At 33.1% G+C, this 23,562-nt stretch overlaps 1 protein-coding gene and 1 pseudogene across 2 annotated transcripts; one reads left to right on the forward strand and one right to left on the reverse strand.

Annotated features, from left to right (window-relative positions):
• Positions 1 to 55: 55 nt before the first annotated feature.
• LOC111299880 (mitochondrial uncoupling protein 5 pseudogene) lies at positions 56 to 1,522 on the reverse strand (annotated as a pseudogene). Its single transcript, XR_016329966.1, has one exon. The product of XR_016329966.1 is annotated as a mitochondrial uncoupling protein 5 pseudogene (transcript).
• A 16,764-nt stretch (positions 1,523 to 18,286) lies between these two features.
• On the forward strand, positions 18,287 to 23,509 carry UBP17 (ubiquitin-specific protease 17). The gene is given in 12 exon segments (XM_022895386.2): positions 18,287 to 18,769; positions 19,718 to 20,366; positions 20,459 to 20,547; positions 20,904 to 20,989; positions 21,074 to 21,236; positions 21,338 to 21,452; positions 21,578 to 21,735; positions 22,110 to 22,194; positions 22,285 to 22,497; positions 22,595 to 22,656; positions 22,756 to 23,401; positions 23,403 to 23,509. Coding segments are annotated over 12 exon segments (2,553 nt in total). The 5' UTR covers positions 18,287 to 18,506; the 3' UTR covers positions 23,427 to 23,509.
• Positions 23,510 to 23,562: the final 53 nt, after the last annotated feature.

The raw sequence follows: 23,562 nt of genomic DNA on the forward strand, positions 1-23,562 counted from the left end.
TCTGGGATAGAATACCAGAAACAAAAGTTGTAAAACACCAAACAAAACAATCAAATTTAATAAGAATATTTCACTATTAAAATTAGAAGCCAGACATAAGCATGCTCTTACAATCAGAAGCAATTCCTTACCCTTGTTTTAACCACATATAAAACTGAAAAACAATTACATAACTTAAAACAGAGAATTCCTAATATTCGTTTTCATCATCATCTTTGTCGTCGTTAATACCTCAAAAATCTTTAAGCAACTTTCGAACCTGTTCCAACGTAACAAAAAGGACCACCGTAAATGGTCCTTGTCTCGAGATCGTGGGTATAAACCCTTTATACAAAGCCATGGGCCCTTCCGCCTTCACCGTCTTGATGGCACAATCCAAAGCGCCAGCATATGTAGGCTTTTGTCCAGGCTCCACCTTCATGTTCATTACCCTTGTCTTGATCACATCAACAGGATTCGACGCCACCGCCGCAACAAACCCTGCCGAAAAACTCGCTGCCACGTGTGTCCCAAGTCCATCTTTCATCAACCCATTTTCCAAAATCATTTCTTTGATCTGATCGTAAGATGCCAGCTGCGATGCCGTCACCAACATCGCACGGTTCACCGTAAGCGATGAGCCGCGCCACAAGGAGGTAACGCCCTCTTGTTTAGTCATGCGAGTGATTGCGTCGATAACGCTGGTGTAGTTACGGCGTTGAGATAAAGGAAGGCGTCCGTCTGCTTGCATGCGAACCATTGCAACGTCGGCTGGGTTCCCGACAACTGCGCCGATCCCCCCGGAGATTAATCCAGCGGCAATTTTGCGCGGGAGAGGCATGTTTTTGGTCTCCTTGTCGGTCCATTTCTGTTTCAGGATGTCGTAGAGTCCCATGCGGGTGGTAGAATAGAGCGTCTGGCGGAGAACGGTGGCAGAGACACCGGAGAAAAGAGCTGCCACACCTTCGGTTTGGAAGATCCGGATTCCGGTGGCTACTGGTCCAACACGCACTGCCGCTGATGCTGACGGAGGTGGCATGTGGATAGCAGATGAGGTGGTGGTTGTGTGAAAGGCTAAAGCAGGGCGGAGGGTTTGGATAGCCGGGTTCGGAACATGGGTTTCACCCTGGAGTTGCATTCGGACTTTGATTAAATCAAGTGGGTGGGTGGAACATCCGGCCACAATTGATGCTACGCCTCCTTCAACAAATCCTTTGACTCCCATTTTGAGTTTTTTGATTCTTTAACAAATTTTTGCTCACAAAGTTAACAAGCCGAATGACCTTTGTTAAAAGGCAAAAGAATGAACAAAACTGACAGATTATGTTCAAGAAAAAAATGGAATTATTGTCCAAAAATGAAAAGAAAAAAGATGAAACTACTGAGACCAGTTGGAATTGGGGTTCATCTCACTGGAAACCAGGAGATGGGAATGGAGACCAAAAGCTATTGAAGAAGAGTGAGGAACGCTAGGCCTTTGAGACATATGCTGAGGAAAGATCTTTTTTGTGACAAAGAAAAGTAGTAAAGCAAATGAATGGATGATTTGGTTGCGAGCTGGTGAAGATTATTTATAGCTGCGTCGAGGGTCGTCGCGTGGGGGTTCAGCGAAGGCAGGTCGAAAATCCCGGCAGTTACGCGATAATTGGAATGGGAACATTAAAAATTGGGAAGGGACTCTTCCTTGGCCGTGTCTAGTTGTTAACGCGTTTGTGTCTTTGGGTGTTTGGATGCTACAATCCTTCACCTCTCAATGTCATCAAATTATAATACTCTTTCCGTCCTAAATTATTTGATCGATATTAATTTTTATGAAATTTAATAAAATTTTTAATTTTAATATATTTAGTATTAAAATTAAATTATTTTATAAAATTAAAACTTCATAATTTTTAATATAAAAAATAAAAATTTTTATATTAAAAATAACATAATTTTGGAATATCTAAAAAAAAAAAAAGACAGAAAGAGTATTTTTTTTTTTTGCAAAATAGGCTCAAGCGTGCTACGAGTCTACCAGGTAGAGAGCTGTTCAAACACAAATTGAGAAAAATTTGTAGTTGAATTCAAATTCAAATGTATCAACTTCTGTTTTTTTTTTGGTTGGGTCAATGACTCAATGGGAGCTCTAGTTTCTTATGATTGGACGGTCTTACGTTTTGTATGCGACCTTTTAGCTCTTTCATTTCATACTTCGTTTCTTAATTTGCTATTTCATGTGCATGGTCTTGACCATTTAAGAGGAATATTAGTCAAAAAAAAGCAATTAAAGCTTCATAATTTTGTTTTTTGTGAAAGAAAAATCTGTTGATATATACGGTTTTTATCATTAAAATAATGTATAATTTGTTTGACTTTGTCAGTAACAACAAAAAAACTGTCTTCATAAACTTCTAGAGTTCAGATTAGCAACTTCGCAAATTCCAATGTCAAATAAAATTAATTGTATTTGTACTTAACAACTAGACAAAAGAAATTAGCTTCAAAAAAGAGCTAAAACATTTATTGCGTTTTAATTAGGCTTAATTATCAGTTAGTGCCAATTGCTTACAAGGCATAGAAACGAATACTGAGTCAAAATTACATATTTATAATTCAAATTTTAATTTAATTTATTCATATAAATATTTTTTAAAAAATAATATCTAACAATTTTCATATTTAAATTTTCAAAACGCTACTCCTTTCATTAAAAAAAAAAAAAAAAACCTAATTTCTGTGACGGTTCGTCACGATGGGTAATAATGGTCGGAAGAAATACGGATCCCAACTAATTCGGTTGATGATATCACCGGTTGAAATCATCTAACTTTTTTCGAGAAAGTGTCATTGACTGACTAGGATTCCATTTCTCTAGTTGGAAAGTTCATTTCGGGCCTTGTCCGGTCCTTTAGACGCCAGCCATGTGTCCGTAATTAATTAAGTGTTGAAATATCTTTGGAATCGTGGACTTGACTGACCGGGTCAGGCATGACCCGGTTTTGGTCAGTGCCGGTGGGATTTGGGGTAGGCTTTTGAGTTTTGGGCCGCTTTGAAAATCTTAACGAAGTTACGTTGTTACTGTCATCGACTAAAACATCTTACTTGGTCTCAATATAATACTCCTACGTTATTTTCATGTTAAAAGTAAAATAAGAATATTCAAATTAGGAGGGAAAATAGGAGCAGAGAATAATATTTTTTCTCTTTGACTTGGGAGACTTGTTCAGCCGTTGAAAATTGAACTTTTTACGATTTATTTAGTAGTAAAACAAGAGTAATTTTTATTATATTATAATTACATTTTATAATTAAATCTTTAAAAATTTAATTTTGGAGTGCAATTGCAAAGTCTTTAGAATGAAATTCTTTCCTTCAAAAGGTCGTGGTGCGCCTTTGTGACCTAGCCAATGAACATTAGCCAAGATGGTAGGAGGTGTGGTAGTTATTGCAATTGGATTGGCCCGTGGTTTGATACAATTTGCCAAGACTTGGGTTTAAGCAAAACTTTAATTATCAATGAGGGGGTGACTTAAATGATTAAATCAAGTGTACAGCACAACAATTTTACTCCTTGATATAGAAACAAATTATAAGAATATGCATGTTTTTTAAGCATGGCTCTTTGTGGGTAAAATATACCAAAGGTGTAAAGGTAAATTTTTATATTATATATTTTATAAAGAAATATGACAAGTTAGCTTAATTTCATAAGAAACCTCGTTAACTCTTTGTTAGAAGTATTTTTGAGTTCAAAGGGTAAAATGATCTTTTATCTCTTTAGAGACTATTAATAGACAATTAAAGGTATTTTTAATTTTTGGGCCTACTTGACATGTATAATGCCAAGTTAGCTCAGCCACGTCACCAATTTATCTTGCGATCCCCTTACCTTCCACCTATAAATAGAGTCATTCAGGTACTATTTAAAGATCTTACTTTCTTTTATTTTCTCTCTATTTTACTCTTTTTTTTACTTCTTATAATCAATTTCTGACTTGAGTGTCAAAGTATAAATATAAATAACACTTCCTACCTTTACCTTTAATCACTCTCTTCTTCTCTCTTGTGATTTTAAGATTTTACCTTCAGCTTGGAGTTCAACACAAACATTTTGCACGTCAAGTATGGGCATATACATTCTTTAGCTAAGCTAAACAATATATTGCCCCGAAAAAGAGTTCCTGAAGAAAGAGAGCCAACTGTTCCCATTGAAACTAAGACCCATGTCAGCCAACATACAAACCGACCTGCACCTGCATAAATGGGACTAACCATAAAACAATTCAAGCCCTAAACATCAAAATCCAATCCCTTAAACAACTACTTTGAAGTATTAAATGAAGTAAAGTGCCAAATCTATGGGAAAGGTTAAATAGATCTATTTATTTATGATTGAATTATATTTGTTCGATACAATGTTGTCAATATGATAGTAAATTTTCAATATAAATGTTGAGAAAAGAGTAAAGAATATAAAAAAGACAATAAAAATCAATAAAAAAAAGAATTAAGTTAATTTTTTATTGTATTTTTATTACTAATCAATAATAATGTGTATTATTAATATTTTTTATTTTTATATGTTATTTTCTTTGTTTTTATCTTATTTTATGTTTTTTTACTTATTTTATGTTATTTTTTTACATGCAATTATTTCATTTGTTCAATTGATCTTTTTTCTCAATATTTTATATTAATAAAATTAGCTTAATAAAATCTATTATAAAACATGGTATTCTATTATAGCAAAGCAATAAGAAATACGAATAATAAATAAAAAAGTATGAATAGAACAAAAGAAAACCTTACCATAAACTTCTAAAGTACCTAACATAGTCACCTTCGGTAGACAATCAGTAGAGAGACAGCCGAGTTACGAAGATGTTGAAGCCTCATTCGTCTTAAAAGAAGAAGAACATACCACTCTAACCACCCACCACCATTACCTTAGACATAACTCCACTCATGCCATTGTCCATAAATCCAAATAGACTAACTTGGAAACCTAATCAAACAAAAACCTGAAAGCCAATATACAAGTCATGGAAAAAGAATTGAAAGGAAAGGCTATTACATTTAAATATGAGCTAAGGTTTCTGGAGACCTTGCCTTTTACTGTAGAAATAGATTGGACTATGCCTCTCAAAATGTTCAAGATGGCTACCTTAAAACTTATGATGGTATAATTAACCCCTGTGATCATTTGAAACTTTACAAAACTAACATAATGATGCAAAAAGTAGGTGAAGCTCTCATGCGTAAAGGTATGGCAACGACACTCAAAGGGGCAACTCGATCCTGGTATGGTGGTTTAAAACCTAGGTCTATTACCATATTTAAAAAGCTTAGTCATGCATTCTTGTCTTGTTTTGTCTGCAACAAGAGAACAAAAAAAATAGCACTCAGTCTGATGTCTATCTATCAAGGCATAATGAGTCTTTAAAAGACTACGTAAAGTATTTTAATACAAAAACCCTTCAAGTAAAAGATTTAAAATAGACCGTTGCAGTTGCCACCTTGACTAGTGGACTCAGTGATAGAGAGTGTCACATGAAGCTTACACTTTCCCTAAAATAGTAAAAGACATTAGTTTACATGCTATTTAGAGCGAAAAAATATATAAATATTGAAGCTACAATGAAAAATCAAGGTGAATAAAGCTTATCTCCCTACCTAGGCCAAAAAAGACAAGAAAATTTATTTTTTCCCCCAAAAAAGAGACAAGACAAGAAAATTTACAATCCTTCCTCAAGAAGAAGATAACAAGGGTACCATAGGGTCAAGAGTTTGAACAAACAATGAAACCATACAACATTGAATACCTCTAAAGAAAGGATTTTGAAGCAAATAGAAAGGGACCCCGAACTCATATGGCAAAGTCACAAGGTAGAATACCTGACGAGACCTTAACAAAAGATACGCATGTTATAAGGACTTCAGCTACAATGTTAAAAATTATGTCGACCTAAAAAATAAGATAAAAAGTCTTATTAGAAGAAGTCGGCTAGGTAGATTTATGGATCGACTAAGATAGGGTTAAGATAGACTAAACTACAGAAGAAAGAATAAAATAGAAGATCCAAAAAAGAAACAGAGGAAAGACTAAAAGAAAATCGAGGTGGTGAAAATCCAAGGAATGAACATAAAAAAAAAGGCCAAACTATAGACCACTAATCCATTAAAGGCATCAATAATATAATAATTGGTTAGAGCTCTATCTTGACCAAAAAAAATTTTGATAAAGGGATTATCATGGCCATTAGGTCCTCGACCAAAAAAGAAAAAAATTGAAAGATGAGTTGACCTTTTTTAACTTAGAGGATTTTAAAATGATTCAGTTCCCTTATGATGATACAATAGTGGTTACTACTGTGGTGTACAATCATATAGTGAAAAAGATCATATTTGATAATGCAAGTTTAGCTTATGTACTGTACTATACCACCGTATATAAGAAAAAAATGTTGAAACCATCCATTGCCAATTTGATCGATTTTGGGAATAAGTAAATGCCAGTAAAAAAAACTATCAGGTTGCCAATCACACTGGGCACTGAGTTGAAGAGCATCACCTCAGTTATTAAGTTTATGGTGCTGGATGTACCCTTGACTTTCAACATGATTTTAATTTAACCTAATCGTCTGTTATGTGGCTAATCGACTTAGCTCCTTATTTAAAGATTAAGTTTTCAAAGCCAAATGTCGTTAAAAAGTTTATAAGAGATCAATCTATGACATGAAAATGTTATATGACTACAATAAAAGTAGGACTGAAAAGTAAACTGATAACTTAACCAAAATCAAAGAACCAGAGAAGGTAGATGGGATCAATATGAAGGTAAAAAAAATGGAAAAAGTAAAGCAAAACAAACATGGTAAAAAGTAACATGAAATAAAAAAAATAATAAAAAAAAAGTATGCTTTTAAGCTACTTTGAGCTCTTAAACTCTACAATTATATTTACTACAGACTTTTGTAATCTTTTAACAAACTTAAAAAAGTCGAGCTCCCAAGCTAACATATATACATATATAACAAACGAGACCGAGCTTTTAAGCTAATGATCTATAGTAGTTGAGCCATTAAGCCAACAAACATGCATACTTACAAACTAAAATCAAGCTCTTAAATCGGTTAAAGAATTTTAAAATGAAATTTTACATTTTGATCAAGTTTTACTTTTTTGCTAATTGTTTCACTAATAATCAACTAACTGTTACGTCAAAATTTATACTTCTTATAAGAAATAATCCCTACCTAACTGAGTAGAAAGAAGTTGTTGATCAAAGACCAAAAATTGATGACAATCAACTATAATTGACAAAAGACCTTGTCTCAGTATCATTTTGAGAGAATAATTCTAAAAATTGTATACAAATTAGGGCAAAGCTTCATCATAAAGTATAACTAATTCAACTATTAAGAAATAATACCAACCTATTTCCATGGACTCTATTCGACATTTCAAGTATAAATCTCGAGGTTATAGTCCATCAACTACACATTGATTTGAATGTAAAACTAGTTTGGTAAAAAAAAAAGACTTTCGCCCAAGAAAAGCAAAAGGTAATAAAGAATGAGATTGACAAATTGTTAAAAGCAAGTTTCATCAGGGAGGCATATTACTCTAATTGGATTATCAATGTGATCATGGTGAAAAAGCATAGTAAAAAATGGAAAATATGTGTAGACTTTACTAACCTCAATAGAGCCTATCCAAAAAATAGTTTTTCTTCCCTCAACATAAATTGACTGATAGATGATGGTGCCAAGTACGGCCTGCTCAATTTCATTCATGCTTATTAAGGCAATAATCAAATTAAAATGTTGAAAGAAGATGAGAAAATAATAGCATTCATAATAGAAAAATGTCCATATTGCTATAAGGTCATACTTTTTTGCTTAAAAAATATAAGAGCAACCTATCATAGCTAGTTAATAAGATTTTAAAAGATAAAATCGACTAAAATATAGAGGTATATATAAATGATATGATTGTGAAAAGTAAGAGCTCAGTTGAACACTTAAAAAATTTGATGAGACCTTTAATACCCTAAGAAAATACAACATGAGACTCAATCCAAACAAATTTATTTTTGGCATCATGTCAGAAAAGTTCTTCGGCTACATAATCAATAAGATAGGGATAGAGACAAACCCTAAAAAAGTCAAAGCTATTTTAGACATAAAAGTATTAACCTCAATGAAAGAAGTGCAAAGACTAATAGGAAGAATCACTGCTCTGAGCAGATTTATGTCAAGGTTAATAGAATAATGCCTACCATTTTTTAAAGTCTTCAAGAATATCTCACACTTTAGATAAACACTATAATGTCAAAAAGCTTTTTAAAAGCTTAAACAAATTTTTTCCTCTCTATCCATTTTATCAAAGTCGAAACCTGAAAAAATGTTTTACTATTCTTCGCTCTGACTAATTAAGCCACCAATTTGATTTTGGTTAGAGAAAAAAAAGAAAGACAGAGATCAGTGTATTTTGTAAGTAAAGTATTGACATAATCTGAAATAAACTATGCCATAATAGAATAATGGTCTATGCAATTATCATGTTAGTTAGAAAACTCAAGTCATACTTTTAGGCCCACACAATTAATATTTTGATCGACCAACCACTTATGCAAATTTTACAAAAACCAAAATTATTTGGTAGTTAAACTAAATGGATGGTTGAACTCAGTGAATATGACTACACATACTCTCAAAGTAGCCCTTAAATTATAAATGCTAGCAAATTTTATCATCGAATGCACCTTAACTCAAACCAATGAATAGCTTAAAGAGGCTGGTGAAATTAGAGATGAATAAATTTTAAAATTTTTTGTTGGTGGGTTAACTACTAGCCAAAAAAGTAAAGCTTGCCTAATTCTGATCAATCTATAAAACCTACAGTTCCAGTATACCCTAAAGTTTAGGTTCAAAGCTTCAAATAACAAGACCGAATATAAGGCATAATCATTGGTCTGAGATTGTTAGCCGAATTGAACATGAAAAATATTATTGTATAAGTAACTATCAACTAGTGGTTGACCAAATAAATGTAAAGTTTGAAACTAGATAAGTAGGAATAACAAAGAATCTAAATAAAGCACTAACCCACTTAGCCACATTCTTTAAGGCTAAAGTTAAGAAAATATCGAGGTTAGAAAAGACACTAGCTAACTCATTGTCTAAACTAGCTTTAGGGATGATAATGAAAAGTTCAGCTCATTTTCTGGTGGAAGAGCTAGCAAAGGAAAACATAGAAGAAAAACTAATCAATTAGATTGAAGAGAAAAAATCATGGATAACTCAAATCAAAGCGTACTTAACAATAGATGAACTATCTTAAAATAAGGTCCAAGCTAAAGCTCTAATTAGAAAAGTTTTTTGGTACACTATAATCAATGAGAAACAGTATATGAGATCTTTTAATTTACCATACCTAAAATTTGTAGACAAAAAAGAGGCAAACTATGTACTCAAAAAAATACACGATGAAATCTGTGGCAACCACCTCGAACCTCTGCCACTTGCTTATAAAGTACTCAAACAATGTTACTATTAGCTAACTATCAGAAAGGATGTGATCGACCTGGTGAAGAAATATGACAAATGCCAAAGGTTTGCACACATACAACATCTTTAATCTATTGAACTAGTCATCATCATCAACCCTTAGTCTTTCGTATAATAAGAAATGGACGTCCTCAACCCGTTCATCCTGATCACAGGGCAAAAAAAGTTTATAATAGTAACAGTTGATTACTTCACAAAATAGCGTAAAGTCAAGGCCCTAACAATCACTATAGAAACTTAAATTGAAATGTTTGTTTAAAAAAAATAGTATGCATATTTGGTTTACCTCAATCCATAATAATAAAAAATGAGAAATAATTTGACAATGCAAGGTTCAAGGAATGATATGCCAATCTTTACATTGACCTAAAGTTCATCTCAATCGCCTACCCCTAATCTAATGAACAGGCTAAGGCAGCCAACAAAACTACATTGAAAACCCTAAAGAATAGACTAGATGAAACAAAAAGTAAATGGGCTGATGAGCTACTTTGTGTATTATGGGCTCTTAAAATTACCACCAAAATCCTTAAAAGAGAGACATCATTTCATCTAACATTTGTGACAAAGGTAGTGATACCCATGAAAATCGACCTTCCAGCTTACAAGTTGAGTTCAAATCTAAAAAAAAGAATTATAAGACCTTTAAGGCCAATTTAAACTTGGCTGAAGAACAAAGAGACATAACTTTGACTAGAATAGTAGCTTATCAACAAAAAGTAATTAATTTTTACAATAAAAGAGTCTGATGTAAAAATATAAAAAAGGGAAATCTGGTACTCAAAAATCTAGAAGCCTTAGCACTCGACAATCAAGGTGGAAAGTTGGCCTTAAATTGGGAGGGACTGTACATTATTAAAAAAGTCATCAATGATGTGACTTACAGATTGCAAAACATGAATGGTAATTCTATTCTGAGAATATAAAATGCAAGCAATCTTAAAATTTATTACAGGTAAAAGATGTAAAACTAAGCTCACATTTGTAATTTTGAAGAATACTTGTTGAATAAAAGTTTCAACTATTAACCTCATTTAATATACCATGCCAAAGGTCAAGCTAACGGGTTGTCTGACCTAGTACTTGGCTAAAATTCTTATCCAATCTCCTTAAAATAAATTTTGAATAACATATTTAAAGTTTAAGCTAGAAACTTGGTCACATTCCTCAACCAAGCTGACATTTTGAATCATTAAATTAGATTCTCAAATTAATTTAATAAATCCTTAAGTTAATTTATTAAATTAAATAGCTTGAACTCGTTGTCTTGTTCGAGCTGAACCTTGAATAATTATTCTGATCATATCTTTGAAGTAAACTACAAAGTAAAAAAGTAAATGCAAAGCTAAAACTCTAAGCAAAAAAAATACTTATAATAATTTCATGACAAAATTTTAGTTGAGTGATACATTGACAGAATTTTGATCTAGTGATTACAAAAAATTGAGCTAACAAAAATTTTGTTGAGTGTTTTTTACAATGTAGAATGATATGACTAGAGATCTTTACAAAAAATTCAATCTTAGACTTGAACAAAAAATAAAAAAAAATAGAAAAACAAATTTTCTCTTTCTTTCTCAGTAGCAGCCTTTTTTTCTCCCTTCAGCCTCTTGGCTCAGTAATCACATGCTCAAAAAAAGTGTGAGCTCAGTGTCTCATCCTTATTCCCACCACCATTTTCATCATCTTCATCAACCTGCCTTAGTGGTGATCTAGACTTAATGTAGTTTATGCTGATGTTAGAGACATCAAGGTTAAAATTAAGAAACTTCACCTCATCCAGTGAAAGATCAAAAGCACTAATGACATTTTACTTGGCAAACTCAATCTATAGGTCGTAATACCTCTTAGATGCCATAAACTCTTTCACCGCTTACTCATTGGCCTCTTTCTTAGCTTTATTCTTACCCTCGAGCTTCGACCTTAGTATTGCAATTTCAACATAAGCCTTATCAAGCTTTTGCTCAGATTATTGTTGAAAAAACTCAGCTTAAGCATTTTGAACTTACGCATTTTTTAGCCAAGCAGCAAAATCATCACATTTTTTTAAACTTTTTCTTTTTATGTGCAAGCTCAAAATTTTTAGCCCTCAACTTGGCATTGACATCATTATTTTTGTAAATATCCTGAGCATATAGGCTAGAATTTGATAAGCACTTAGCATACCTTGGCTAGTAGACTAAAAAAAAAAGGCTAAAAGACTTTCGAAGACTATAAAAAATAAATTTGAGCTTAAACTCGAGCAAATAACAAAATACATAAAGCAAAAATCGAGTTAAAAATGTACCTTTCTTGGGGATTGCAACCCTCAGGAATTTTTTTACCACCTCGAGGTTCTTAAAAGGGTTTTCATTGGAGTCATACTCCAAGTTGATAGAGAAATGCTCTGAGATGAGTTGAAGCTCGAGCATTGTTGTAATGGAAAATGAAGCTTCCATTTTTTGGCTTTTAGAGATGGGCCCTTCCAACCTATCGTCATCTTCTGCTTTTGCTTGTCGTTGGCAATAGAAAAAGCCTGAGTTGAATAACTCAACAACTGAAGAACATGTGGATTTATTATTTTGATACCTCTCGAATAAGTCTAAGTTGAACCAACTGCTTCTTTCCTTTTTTGGCCTTAGTGCATGTGCGGACCAAGCAAAGTCAATCTTCTTGAAAGGCCTAACAATGTCAGATATATCTGCAAGATGCGCTAAGTGTTAGAAAAAATTTATAAAAGTAAATGATTTGTGAGGTTACCTCGAATCTACCCCAATACTTGATTTTCTTGACTATATCTTCAAGGTTAGTTCATAGGCATCAATAACCATCTTTCCCTTATGGGTGAACTCTAAAATTTTATCTCGAATATTTAGGTCAACGAATGTCAAAGGAATGTGATTATTTTAAAAAATGCCAAGCTTATTTATTATCTCTCATACATTGAGTTTCCTCTAATCATCCCTTTTATTCTACAAAAGAAAAATAGCTTTCAACTCTTTATTCAACTCGATTAATTAGAGAAGATTTTTTTTATTAGTAAAGTTGTAACATAAAATTAGCTCTTATCATGGGGATGCTTCTTAACTATAAAAATTTTTTTAAATAAAGAATGGTATGAAGAATATACAAATTTATAAAAAGGATAGTAAAAGCTATTATGTATTAAAAAAAATTTGGAATGAATTGGGTGATAGTTAAATTGTAGGAATTAAGAAATTCAACAACGAAAAAATGTAAAGAGAATCTTTGACCAACCACTATGGAGTCCCAATACACCTAAACCTAATGATTTTGTAAGAGAGAAGTGACCTGATCCTCAATGGTCACTGTCAGCACACTGTATCCCTTCTTTGAAAGGTTAAAATAGACTTTAAAAAATCAAACGTAATGTTTAGAACACATATTAGGGCAGTCTTCAAGATTGACTTTACCCTTCAAGCTATTCATCACATCTTTAAAGGTAAAACATAAGCTACAAGAAGTATAAAAAAGAATCTAAGCTAAGGCCTTTAAAACTAAAGAGATCTCTTCTTCCCTTTCACCTTATTCTTCAGCTTGGTCAGACCCCTCTTCCTGTTTTTTATTGAAAGTATCCTTGTCTTTAGAATCTTTATCTTCAAAAGACTCAAATTCTGAAAAAGAAAAATTTTATGCCCAAATAATAGCTAAGACCACCACAACGTTAGAAAAAGAAGAAGAGCAAGGAAATCCCTCAGACAATGAGAAGGAATCAAAGATAGGAATTGAAATTGATTTAGAAGGCTAGTGAGAAAAAGTAAAAAAAAAAATGAAAAAAAAAAGGTTTAGAACAATAAAGGGAAAAAAAAAAAAAGTCAACTGGAAGAGCCGAACTGATCTCAGACATTGAAACTGTAAGATTTTCAAACTCAAAGTCAATTGTAGCAACCAGAAGCTCTTACACCCCAACATGGACCTACTCTCTTTTGGCACAAGCGTTATCCTTAACTTGATATAGTATTCCTTTAACATTGGGTTCAACCAAAAGGTAACTTTAGAATAGTTTCTTCCTACAATAAAAGAAAGGACTAATTTATTTATCGCCTAACCTCCGAGCTGACCTCTTTTTTTCCATCCTATAACTTTCTAAACTACAATTCCCATAATCAGAAGAAGACATAATAAAGAAAAAGAAAAAAAAGATATCAATAAAATAAAAAAAGGAAATGAAGATTGGTTAAAGAAAGTTAGAAAATTTTAGGTCAGTTAAATCAAGTTGGTTTACGAGTAAAAAGGTTGTAAAATAAAGAATGAAAGCCCCAAAAGGCCCTTTGTATAGCCAACACAAAGATTAGATGAATGTTGCAGATCATTTTATACATCCTAGATGGTTACTGAGAACGACCCCTTACATTTTTAACTCTGGGTTTTTTACCGCCTAATTATCTATTCTTATTAAATGCAACTTTCATACAATAGAAAGGTAAATTGATCATTTCACTTACTCAAATTGATCAAAAACTCAAATTAGATCGATCAAATTAGTCAAACACCATATTAACCTTATGTTAAACCAGAAAATGAAATTTCAATACTAAGTAAAAACATAAGTCTTATGTCGATCTTCACCACATCAGGCACATAAATCACGTCAACAACTACTCATAAGCTCATTTGGTCTAATTTTTACCCACCTCAACATCGGCTCACTCACTTTGGTAACCCATTATAAACCAATTAAGTGTATAATTCAAAACCCACGCTTACAATGTGTTAGGATTGAAGGAAACGGAAAGAAAGGAAAGTAAAATAAGGAAAAGCAAAGGAAACAAAACTTTCCTCCCCTTATTTAGATAAATTTTTAATTTAAAAAAAAAAAGAAAAGAGGTTGGTTTCCATTGTAAACTCAAAATTTTTAATATCTCAATTTGGAGAAAAAGCTAGGGAAAGGAAAGCTAAAAAAATTTTTATAAAAAGACTATTGTATCCATCTTTTTATTGATACTAAAAACCTAATAAAAAAAACCTAAGCAGATCATAATTATCCTGTAATTTTTTCAAAGTTATTTCTTTTTTCAAGTAAGTTTTATATATCTCTTCCAATATAAAATTTTTTTATAATTTTTTTGTTATTTGATTTTGATGAATGGTTAAATATGAATAGACATATTATGATCCAAAAGTGCTTTAAAATCATAGGCAATTAAAGGTTATAATTGAAAAAAAAATTATTATAATGAATCATTTCCTTTCTTTTTCACTTTTTATCCAAACAATGATTGTTAAAAAATTTTTTTATTAATTTTAATTATCCAAATAAGGGTTACATATATCCTTTCATTACCTTTAAAAAACTTTATTTTCCTTTTCTTTCTTTTCTTTTATTAATATTTATCCAAGCATAACGTTAAAATTAAGCTTAGTACCATCAATCACACATTAGATCAACACATATCAAATCAACCAAGTCTGCACTCAATAGTCTGATACTCAGACTACTTAGTGGAAGGACAAAATGTTAAAGGTATTTTTTTGTCCAAAGGGCAAAATTATTTTTTCTCTTATTACATATTGTTAGCAAATAGCTAAAGACATTTTCAATTTTTGGGCTCTACCTAATATATATAGTGCCACATCAACTTGGTCACATCATCAATTACCTCATAGATCCCTTATTTTTCATCTATAAATAGGACCATTTAAGTACTATCTAAGGATCTTGCTTTTTTCTACTTTCTCTCTATTTTACTTTCCTTTCGATCTCTTATACCGACTTTTGACTTAAATGTCGAAATACAAACGTAAATAACCTTTTTTACCTTTATCCTTAATAACTCTTTTTCTCTCTGTCATGATTTTAGAATTATACTCTTTAGTTTAGAGCTCGACATAAACAGTTTTATTAGATTTTAGTTCTCTGAGTCTTTTATCCTTTACTACTACTAGATAATGGAAAATCGAGGCGGAAACACCACACTCTTATCTTTAAATATCGAACTGAACACCGGTACATGTTGATTAGTAAAACGGGATTTTGGAGCCTATTCGAAGGGATCCAACACCTTTTAAGCAATCGAAACACAAAATCACATCGGTGAGGCGGACTTAGACTTGGAAGTGGAAAAAGAAAAACGTTGTCCTTGTTGACCTGTAATGGGAGGCCATGTGGGGCTAGACAGGCCGAGTGGTCCACGATCAACTCTGCTACAAACCAGTCATTGTTCTGCTTTGTTTGAATGATCAATTACTGGGTACTACAAGCCAATCATAATTCTGCTTTGTTTGACTGATCAAGTTTCTTCCTTTAAATTTCCTTTGCACCATCTTGCTTGAAAGTGCGCACGAGACAAAGGAATCTGTCTCCACTCTGCAGCCAACCCACTATCATTCCATTTGTCCAATGCGTCAACTTTTTCTTTTATCTCATGAACTGCATCCTCTAATATTAAAGTTTGTACACAGGTTTTAAATGTTGTGGGACCAAAATTACTACGTAGTGTTCTGTGCACTTCATAGTGCTCAAAGGTAAAACTAGTTAATATACTTCAATCAATAAAAACAATACAAAGTCTGGGATTGGGATTGGGATTGTGATTGGAACTGGGACTGGCCCTACTCATTTTAGATCTCTACTTTTTGCCACAGGAATAATAGGGACTCTTATGAAGAGTTAATGTCAGAATGGAAATTGAAATGAATCTTCATTGCTTTTTCTTGGATTGGTTTGCTAGTAAATGCAGTGCTCTACTTCACCTGGCTCAGGCTTCAACAAAAATTCAATTCAAATAATTTTTTTATATATATAAAAGTAATGTAATCTAAAAATTTTAAAAGATATTATATGTATCCAAATTCAATGATAGATATAAGTTATAAATTAAGATATTCATGAACATTTATAAAGTTGAAAAATAAGAAAATCCGACCTTTAAAATTTTCTTTGGATACCTCAAAATTTTTTATTCTTTATTGAATAATTGATTAGTTACATTTATTGATAAAAATATATTTGATAGTATTAATAATTATGCAATTATTTATTTTTTTTTAAAATACGAGAATTGGTTATGGATAATTATAATATTATAGCAAAATATTATTTCAAATTTTTGTTTATAAATTTTTTATATATTATAAATAGACACCCATAAAATATATTTTGGTTCTGCCAGTTATCTAAACTTGATAAATATAATTTTCAGAAATTAAAACATTGGATTCAATTACATTCATTTTTTGAATAATAAAGATGTAAAAATTAATCAAACTACTTTAGACTTCTTATTGACTAAAAGTATATTTTATACTAACAAAAATAAACCCTCTTTCCTAAATATGCATTTTTTTTCATTATGAAATGAATTTTTTTAATAAAGTACCTAATTTATTGAATTATTTTTTGCTATCAATTTTAGGTGCACAATATTTTCAATTTAATTCTAAATTATTAACTTAAATATTGGTAAGGCCATAATCATAAACACTTGCCTCATCTTCTTAAGCTTTTTTTTTTTTTTTTTGGTTAATATACAAATTTTGGCCACCATCCATACCCAATGTTTTGTTCAAATGCTAGTAGAAATTTTTGTTGTGGTGTTCTTTGTTACTTTGCCACCTATACTTCTTTTTATTTGTGCTACACCCACTTTGACATATTTTTGTGACCAGCAATTTTCTAAATTATTATTATTAAAAATTACCTTTTTAAAGCAAGGGCTATTGTCCTATATAATTAATATAAAAAATATTTAATGTGATATTTATATTTAAAAATTTTCAATCAAATATTCAATTTATTAATATATCTATCAAATAACTCAAATATTTAAGTTGATGTGATTATAAGAGTTATATAAGGAATTATAATTTAAATAAAATTATCACTAAAAGTAAAAATTATATTATTAAAATTAAGCAGATAATCAAAGTATAATACCTATTCAAATATAATGGTCTGACATAAAAAAAAAATCATGCATTTTGATGTTGATGAAAATAAAGTTTTATTCATTAAACACATTTTTAATTTTTTTTATTTTACAAAAGCAATAAATTAGTAGTTAAAATATAACCATTTTGTCTTTTGCATATTATTCAAAGAATTAAAAAAAAAAAAAAAAAAAGGGAAAAAAGCTTTTGAAAAATGCAAAATTTTATTACTACAACTAAAGGTATAAACGAGCCGAGCCGATTCGAGTAGTGAAAAGCTCGAGTTCGAGCTCGACTCATAACTCGGGGTTCGATATTCGGTTCAAGCTCGATCGAATTTTATTTTTTAAGCTCGAGTTCGATTCGTGATTGAATTCGAGCTACTCGAGTTCGCTCGATTAAACTCGATTAATATATAAAAATAAGTTCAATTCGTATATTCGATAAGAGTTCGATTATTCATATTCGAATTCGAACTCAAACTCAAATTCGAAATATTTTATTAATTAAAATAATAAAAATATATTTAAATATAAAAGCTCGATTAGGTTCGCGAGCTACTCGAGTCAGATATAAGAATACTCGAATCCGACTCGATCGATAAATCGAGCTACTTGAGCTCGAGCTCGATTCGATAATAATCGAACTGAATTTTAATTTTTCTTAAATCAAACCTGAATAACTTACGAATACTAATGTATCATTTACACTTCTAACTACAACTTTAAAACAATTTCTAATTTACTAAGCTGAAAGAAGCTAAAACCCGAAGACAGAAAAATCCGTTGTGAAACGATGGAAAAAGGTTTTGTCTTTAACACGACAAGACAAAAGAAGAAACCTCCGTAAAAATTAATAATTGCAAACGGTCAAATTTCCTTTCTGTCTTTCAGATCCGCCCAGATGCTCAAATCGTCTCTTCACCCTAACCACCAACTAAATTTCCCATTTTGTCCCTCCAACAACCATCACCGTCACCGTCAACTTCGTCGCCCCAGAAATCTATGTATAACAAAGCAACTATCATCTTATTTTCCTGTTCAGGACTGATCCTCGGCGCCGGCTAAATATAAGTGGAATAAAATAACATCTCAAATAAAAAAAATGCTGGTTCCTGGATTTCTAGGGTTCAACTGCGTCGTTCTGGTGTCGTTGCTGGTTGTTTTTCTGGTAATCCGGCATAAGTTGAGGAATGCGGCGGCGAGGAAAGAGGAGGTTACGAGGTTGCTCGAAATGGTCTCACATGAATCCGCCGTGGTAGAGGCTCAAGCCTCAGCCGAGTACGGTTATTATGCAAAGTACCAGTGTGCTGTTTGCTTTGCCCCAACTACCACGCGCTGTTCTCAGTGCAAATCTGTTCGTTACTGGTTTGTTTCTATTTTGCCTTTTATAGTTCTGTTTAATTTTGACCTAATTTGTACCAATAAAAATGTAATTTTGGGCTTTTTTTGTGGTCGGTAGAGAATAGGAGCTACTGATTTAGTTTTGAGAATTTATAGTTAGAGTAATTGCAACTGTTGAGGGTGAATTGAATGATAAAGATGAAAATTTTAGTGCGGCTTTGGAGCGGAATGGGGGGATAACTGTTTGAGGGGTAGATTCATCTTAGAAATGCACGTTGTATCATGTATGATATGCTCATCAGTAACCACTTCTGGGCTATTTATTGGAATGCTGTTTGCCACTACTTTCTTTGCTAGATACTTGTGCTTAATCTGTGCGTACTGCTTGGGTTCTGTTGTTCAGCATCATTCTTGCTGGTAAATGCGATCTTCAATGCCCTTTTATATTTATTTGTTTATTGATTTCTTTATCAGCACATAGCTCCATGATAAGAGTGGTTTAAATCTTAAATATGTAGAAGAGAAAGCCTGGTGTTTATTTTCAGTTTAGCTTGATTAAATTTTCATTCAATTAGTGGGCTGGCTTTATGAACCCCTTTCCTCTTCTTAGTCAATTTTTATGCTCTCATTCTTTTTTAAATTTTGGCTGTGCTTTGTCGTGTTGTTTTGTTTTGTGCTAAATTTTTTTATGACATATAACTCATCTTGAGAGTGCCACATCGTTCTCTTTTAGAAGTGAGAGGTGAATGGTGGCATATGTCATGGTGGCTTGAAAAGAAAGATTACATTCTCTCTCTCTCTTTCTTTCTTCTCTCTCTCTCTCTTAGATTGCTTTGCAACTTAAAATACAAGATGTGTACATTTTCTTGTAAATATCTTTTTAATTGTACTGGATATTCGGGAATGTTGTTATGCCATTGTCATCATTTTGTGGCATTGAGTCTATTGACTTCTTCATTTGTCCTTGTGTAGTTCTGGTAAGTGTCAAATAATTCACTGGAGACAAGGCCACAAAGATGAATGTCGCCCACCAACTAATTTTGAAGTGATAAAACAGTCTGGAATTCACAGTAATGATTCTGTGGTGGAAAGTTTATGTAAAACATCTTCTGACACTTCATCAGTGCTAGAAAATGATGATGATGGTGATAATAAGCCTCATGAAGATGCCAAAGTGACACATAATGGTAATCTTATGTCTGATGATGTCCATCCTGCAAAAACTGTCTACAAGAAGTCAACCAAAACAGTTTCAGAAGAAATGTTAGTTACTGATGTATCCAAGAAAAGTAACTTAACATCCCTGAGCTCTTCAAGGCCTAAAACTGTAATAAATGATGGGGAAGAGGATTTGCAACTTTATGGAAGCAAACATGTCAAAACTTCATCATTTAGTGCTTCTGATGATCATGCATCTTCAGTTGCTGGAGGGCATTCTGTACCCAGTTCCAAGTCTGGCTTGCCTGCAAAAAGTAATGCTATCCCTACCTTGCCACAGACTGCTAGTAATGGCTTGAAAACATCAATGCGCAAGGTTGTCCAACAGTTTAAAGCCTCCAAACAGTCTAAATCCTCTCTTTTTGGTTTTGGTAATGAGGTTAGTGGAAAATATAATTACAAGGTATTGTCCTTATTACCATGTGTTTTTGTTCTGATTTTCATAGTTTTGCTATGTCATACGACTTGTGAGCATTTTTGGTTGTGGTTTGACAGATAATCTTTCCATACGAACTATTCATGGAACTTTACTCTTATAACGCAGTGGAACTGTGCCCATTTGGCCTTAATAATTGTGGGAACAGGTAATCTTGATATTTATATGGGTACTTATTTCAGCTTGTAACAAGTATTTGTTGACCAGAGAATGGTTTCAAGTAGTTTGCATTTTGTGAAATTTTTTAATGGTGGTAATTTGGCATACTGGAGCTTGTGCATAGCTCTTCACCTTTAAAGTGCAAGACAGGTAAAATCATACACTTGATGCTTAGATGTGATGTGTCATGGGGTTCTTTTTTTTCTTTTTTTTCCTCAAACTGTAACCCCCTTATGTTTGAATTGTTGTTTCTTCCTCTACTATGATTTGATGAGGCATGTTTTCTGTTGAATAATTGGTTTTCGAGTTGCTAATTTTGTACTTTTCCTTTGAAAATTACTGCAGTTGTTATGCTAATGCTGTGCTTCAGTGTTTGGCTTTTACTAGGCCACTTACCTCATACCTTGTCAGAGGGCTCCACTCTAAAGCATGCAAGTTTCTGTTCATGAACTTTTCATGATTTCATTCCTCATTCATGCCTCTCCTTTAATATGATGTTTATTGTTGCTGTGCAGGTCGAAAAAAGGAGTGGTGCTTCATCTGTGAGTTTGAATGTTTGATTTTGAAGGCAAAGGAAGGGGAGTCCCCTTTGTCCCCCATCCGGATATTATCCAAAATACAAAAAATTGGTAGTAATCTGGGTCCAGGGAAGGAAGAGGATGCCCATGAATTTTTGAGGTGAACCAATGTTAAAAGTCTTTTTTTTTTTCTGTAATTATATTCTATTTCGGTATAACCTTCTCAAATGTGAACTAGACTTCACATTAGTGAGATGGCAGGTATGCTGTTGATGCAATGCAATCTGTTTGCCTCAAGGATGCAAGGGCTGCAGGTCCACTAGCAGAAGAGACGAGTCTAATCGGCCTAACTTTTGGAGGTTACCTTCATTCTAAGGTTGTTCACAATTTTGATGCTTCATTGATGTCCATGTATTCATTGAATTTATTCTTATTCAATGGACACAAAATAATCCTGATTTTTGCTATGTCGTTATTGAATTATCTTGATTGGGTTGTCAGATAAAGTGCATGAAGTGCCTAGGTAAATCTGAGCGGTATGAGAGGATGATGGATCTAACTGTTGAGATTGATGGGGACATTGGAAGTCTTGAGGAGGCACTTGCACAGTATACAACTACAGAAATTTTGGATGGAGAGAACAAATATCATTGTAGTAGGTTGGTTGCTTTTTAATGCACCGTGTCATTAATGTTGTTAAGGTTCTGCATTACCATGCTTCTTGGCCATTATGGCTTATTGTTAGATAGATGTCCTTCGTTCTAGCCTGTAATTTTAAGCGCCCAGCTGCTCTAATGTATGTTTTGGGCCTTATGGCTTTTCCAGTTTTGTTGTCAATGAACTCTGACTTTGGTTATTTTACTGTCATTTTATGTTGGTGATTGAATCTCACTTCTGTGGGACATTTGATCCTACAGTGGGATTTTTACTAGGATTGTCATGCAATTGCTGCTGCATGTTCAAAGCGAAGTTCTAGGAGTCATTATAACTGTTTGGGCTTCTAGTGGTAAATTCTCCATCTTCTTTGAATCAGGTGTAAGTCTTATGTCAAAGCAAGAAAGAAGTTGACAGTATTAGAGGCGCCTAATATTCTTACCATTGTTTTAAAGCGGTTCCAGGTAGTTCTATGATGGCAAGTTTCTATTTTTGCACTTCCATGTGCATTTTTTGAATGTCAACTCTTGCTTTACCATCTGTGGCTTTTGCAGTCTGGTAACTTTGGGAAGTTAAATAAGTCAGTTCAATTTCCTGAGGTCCTTGATTTAGCCCCATATATGAGTGGAAAAAGTGATAAGGCTGCATTGTACAATCTCTATGCTGTGGTTGTTCACTTGGATGTTATGAATGCTGCCTTTTCGGGTCATTACGTGTGCTATGTGAAGAGTTTCCGTGGAGAGTGGTTCAGGATTGATGACAGCACAGTATGGACCTTTACTTAATACATATGGAGATCTACCTATCTGAAGTTGTGAGATGTATTTTTGTACATAAATCTGACTTGTGCTGCCAATTTTGTAGGTAATACCAGTGGAGTTGGAGAGGGTCTTACTAGAAGGTGCATACATGCTCCTCTATGCGAGGTAATGTGATTTTGGGGCTTGGTTAGAGGAAATCCTTTTTTTTTTAGTTTTTTTTTTTTTTTTTTCAGAACAAATAACTGTAGCTCTTCAAAATTTTAGCCGCTCTCCAAGGGCCTCGGCTTTGGTCAGAAACAATCTTGAGTCTCATGGTGTGAGGTTCAAGAAAAGGAATTTGGAAGCTGTTCCTTCTAGCCATAATACGTCCAAGACGAGATCTGACTCTAATGTTTCAAGGTTGGATCCCTCTATGATACAACGGAAACATAAGTATCCTTCTGATGCTTCCACCAGCAAGCAGTTGTTTTATCCTGAAGATTGGAGATTTTATTCAATGCAGAGGATTCCTCCGGCTGATTCTTCCAGTGAGAGTTCTTCCATTTTTAGCAGCTCCGATGCAAGCTCTTGCAGCACAGCAAGCACCAAGGACTCTTCCAGGAGTGAAGACTTCTCTGGTTATTTATTTGGCGAAGTGGGACCTGAATGGTACAGCCTATATGGGATTTCATCCGATATGGACGCCGCTTCCTCTTATCATGGTCTTGATGGAGATTTGGGAGCAGAGATGGATGGCTGTGCTCGGTGGCTGGGAAGGGATGGGAACTCCACAGTTTTGTTCACTGACTCAAGAAGACACCGTAGGAATGGTACCAGTAGAGCCTCTAACTATGAGCAAGGAGGCTGGTCTAACCCTCATGATGTAAGATCATCCGGTATTTCAATAAGGAGAGCAAGCGTAGATGGATCAGCTCAAACGTTTTATTGAGGTTTGAGTTGACTTATAATCGAGCTTTCAGTTATTAACTTTATGATTATAATTCAAAAAGGTATAATCATCATTCTTTTCCCCATCAAATTACCATACTATCATCTTACTCTCCTTAGTCTGAACTGTGAAGCTTGCTGGAT

Source organism: Durio zibethinus, chromosome 18 (genome assembly GCF_047325235.1).
Source record: "Durio zibethinus cultivar Kanyao isolate XHJ-2024 chromosome 18, ASM4732523v1, whole genome shotgun sequence".
Lineage (NCBI taxonomy): Eukaryota > Viridiplantae > Streptophyta > Magnoliopsida > Malvales > Malvaceae > Durio > Durio zibethinus.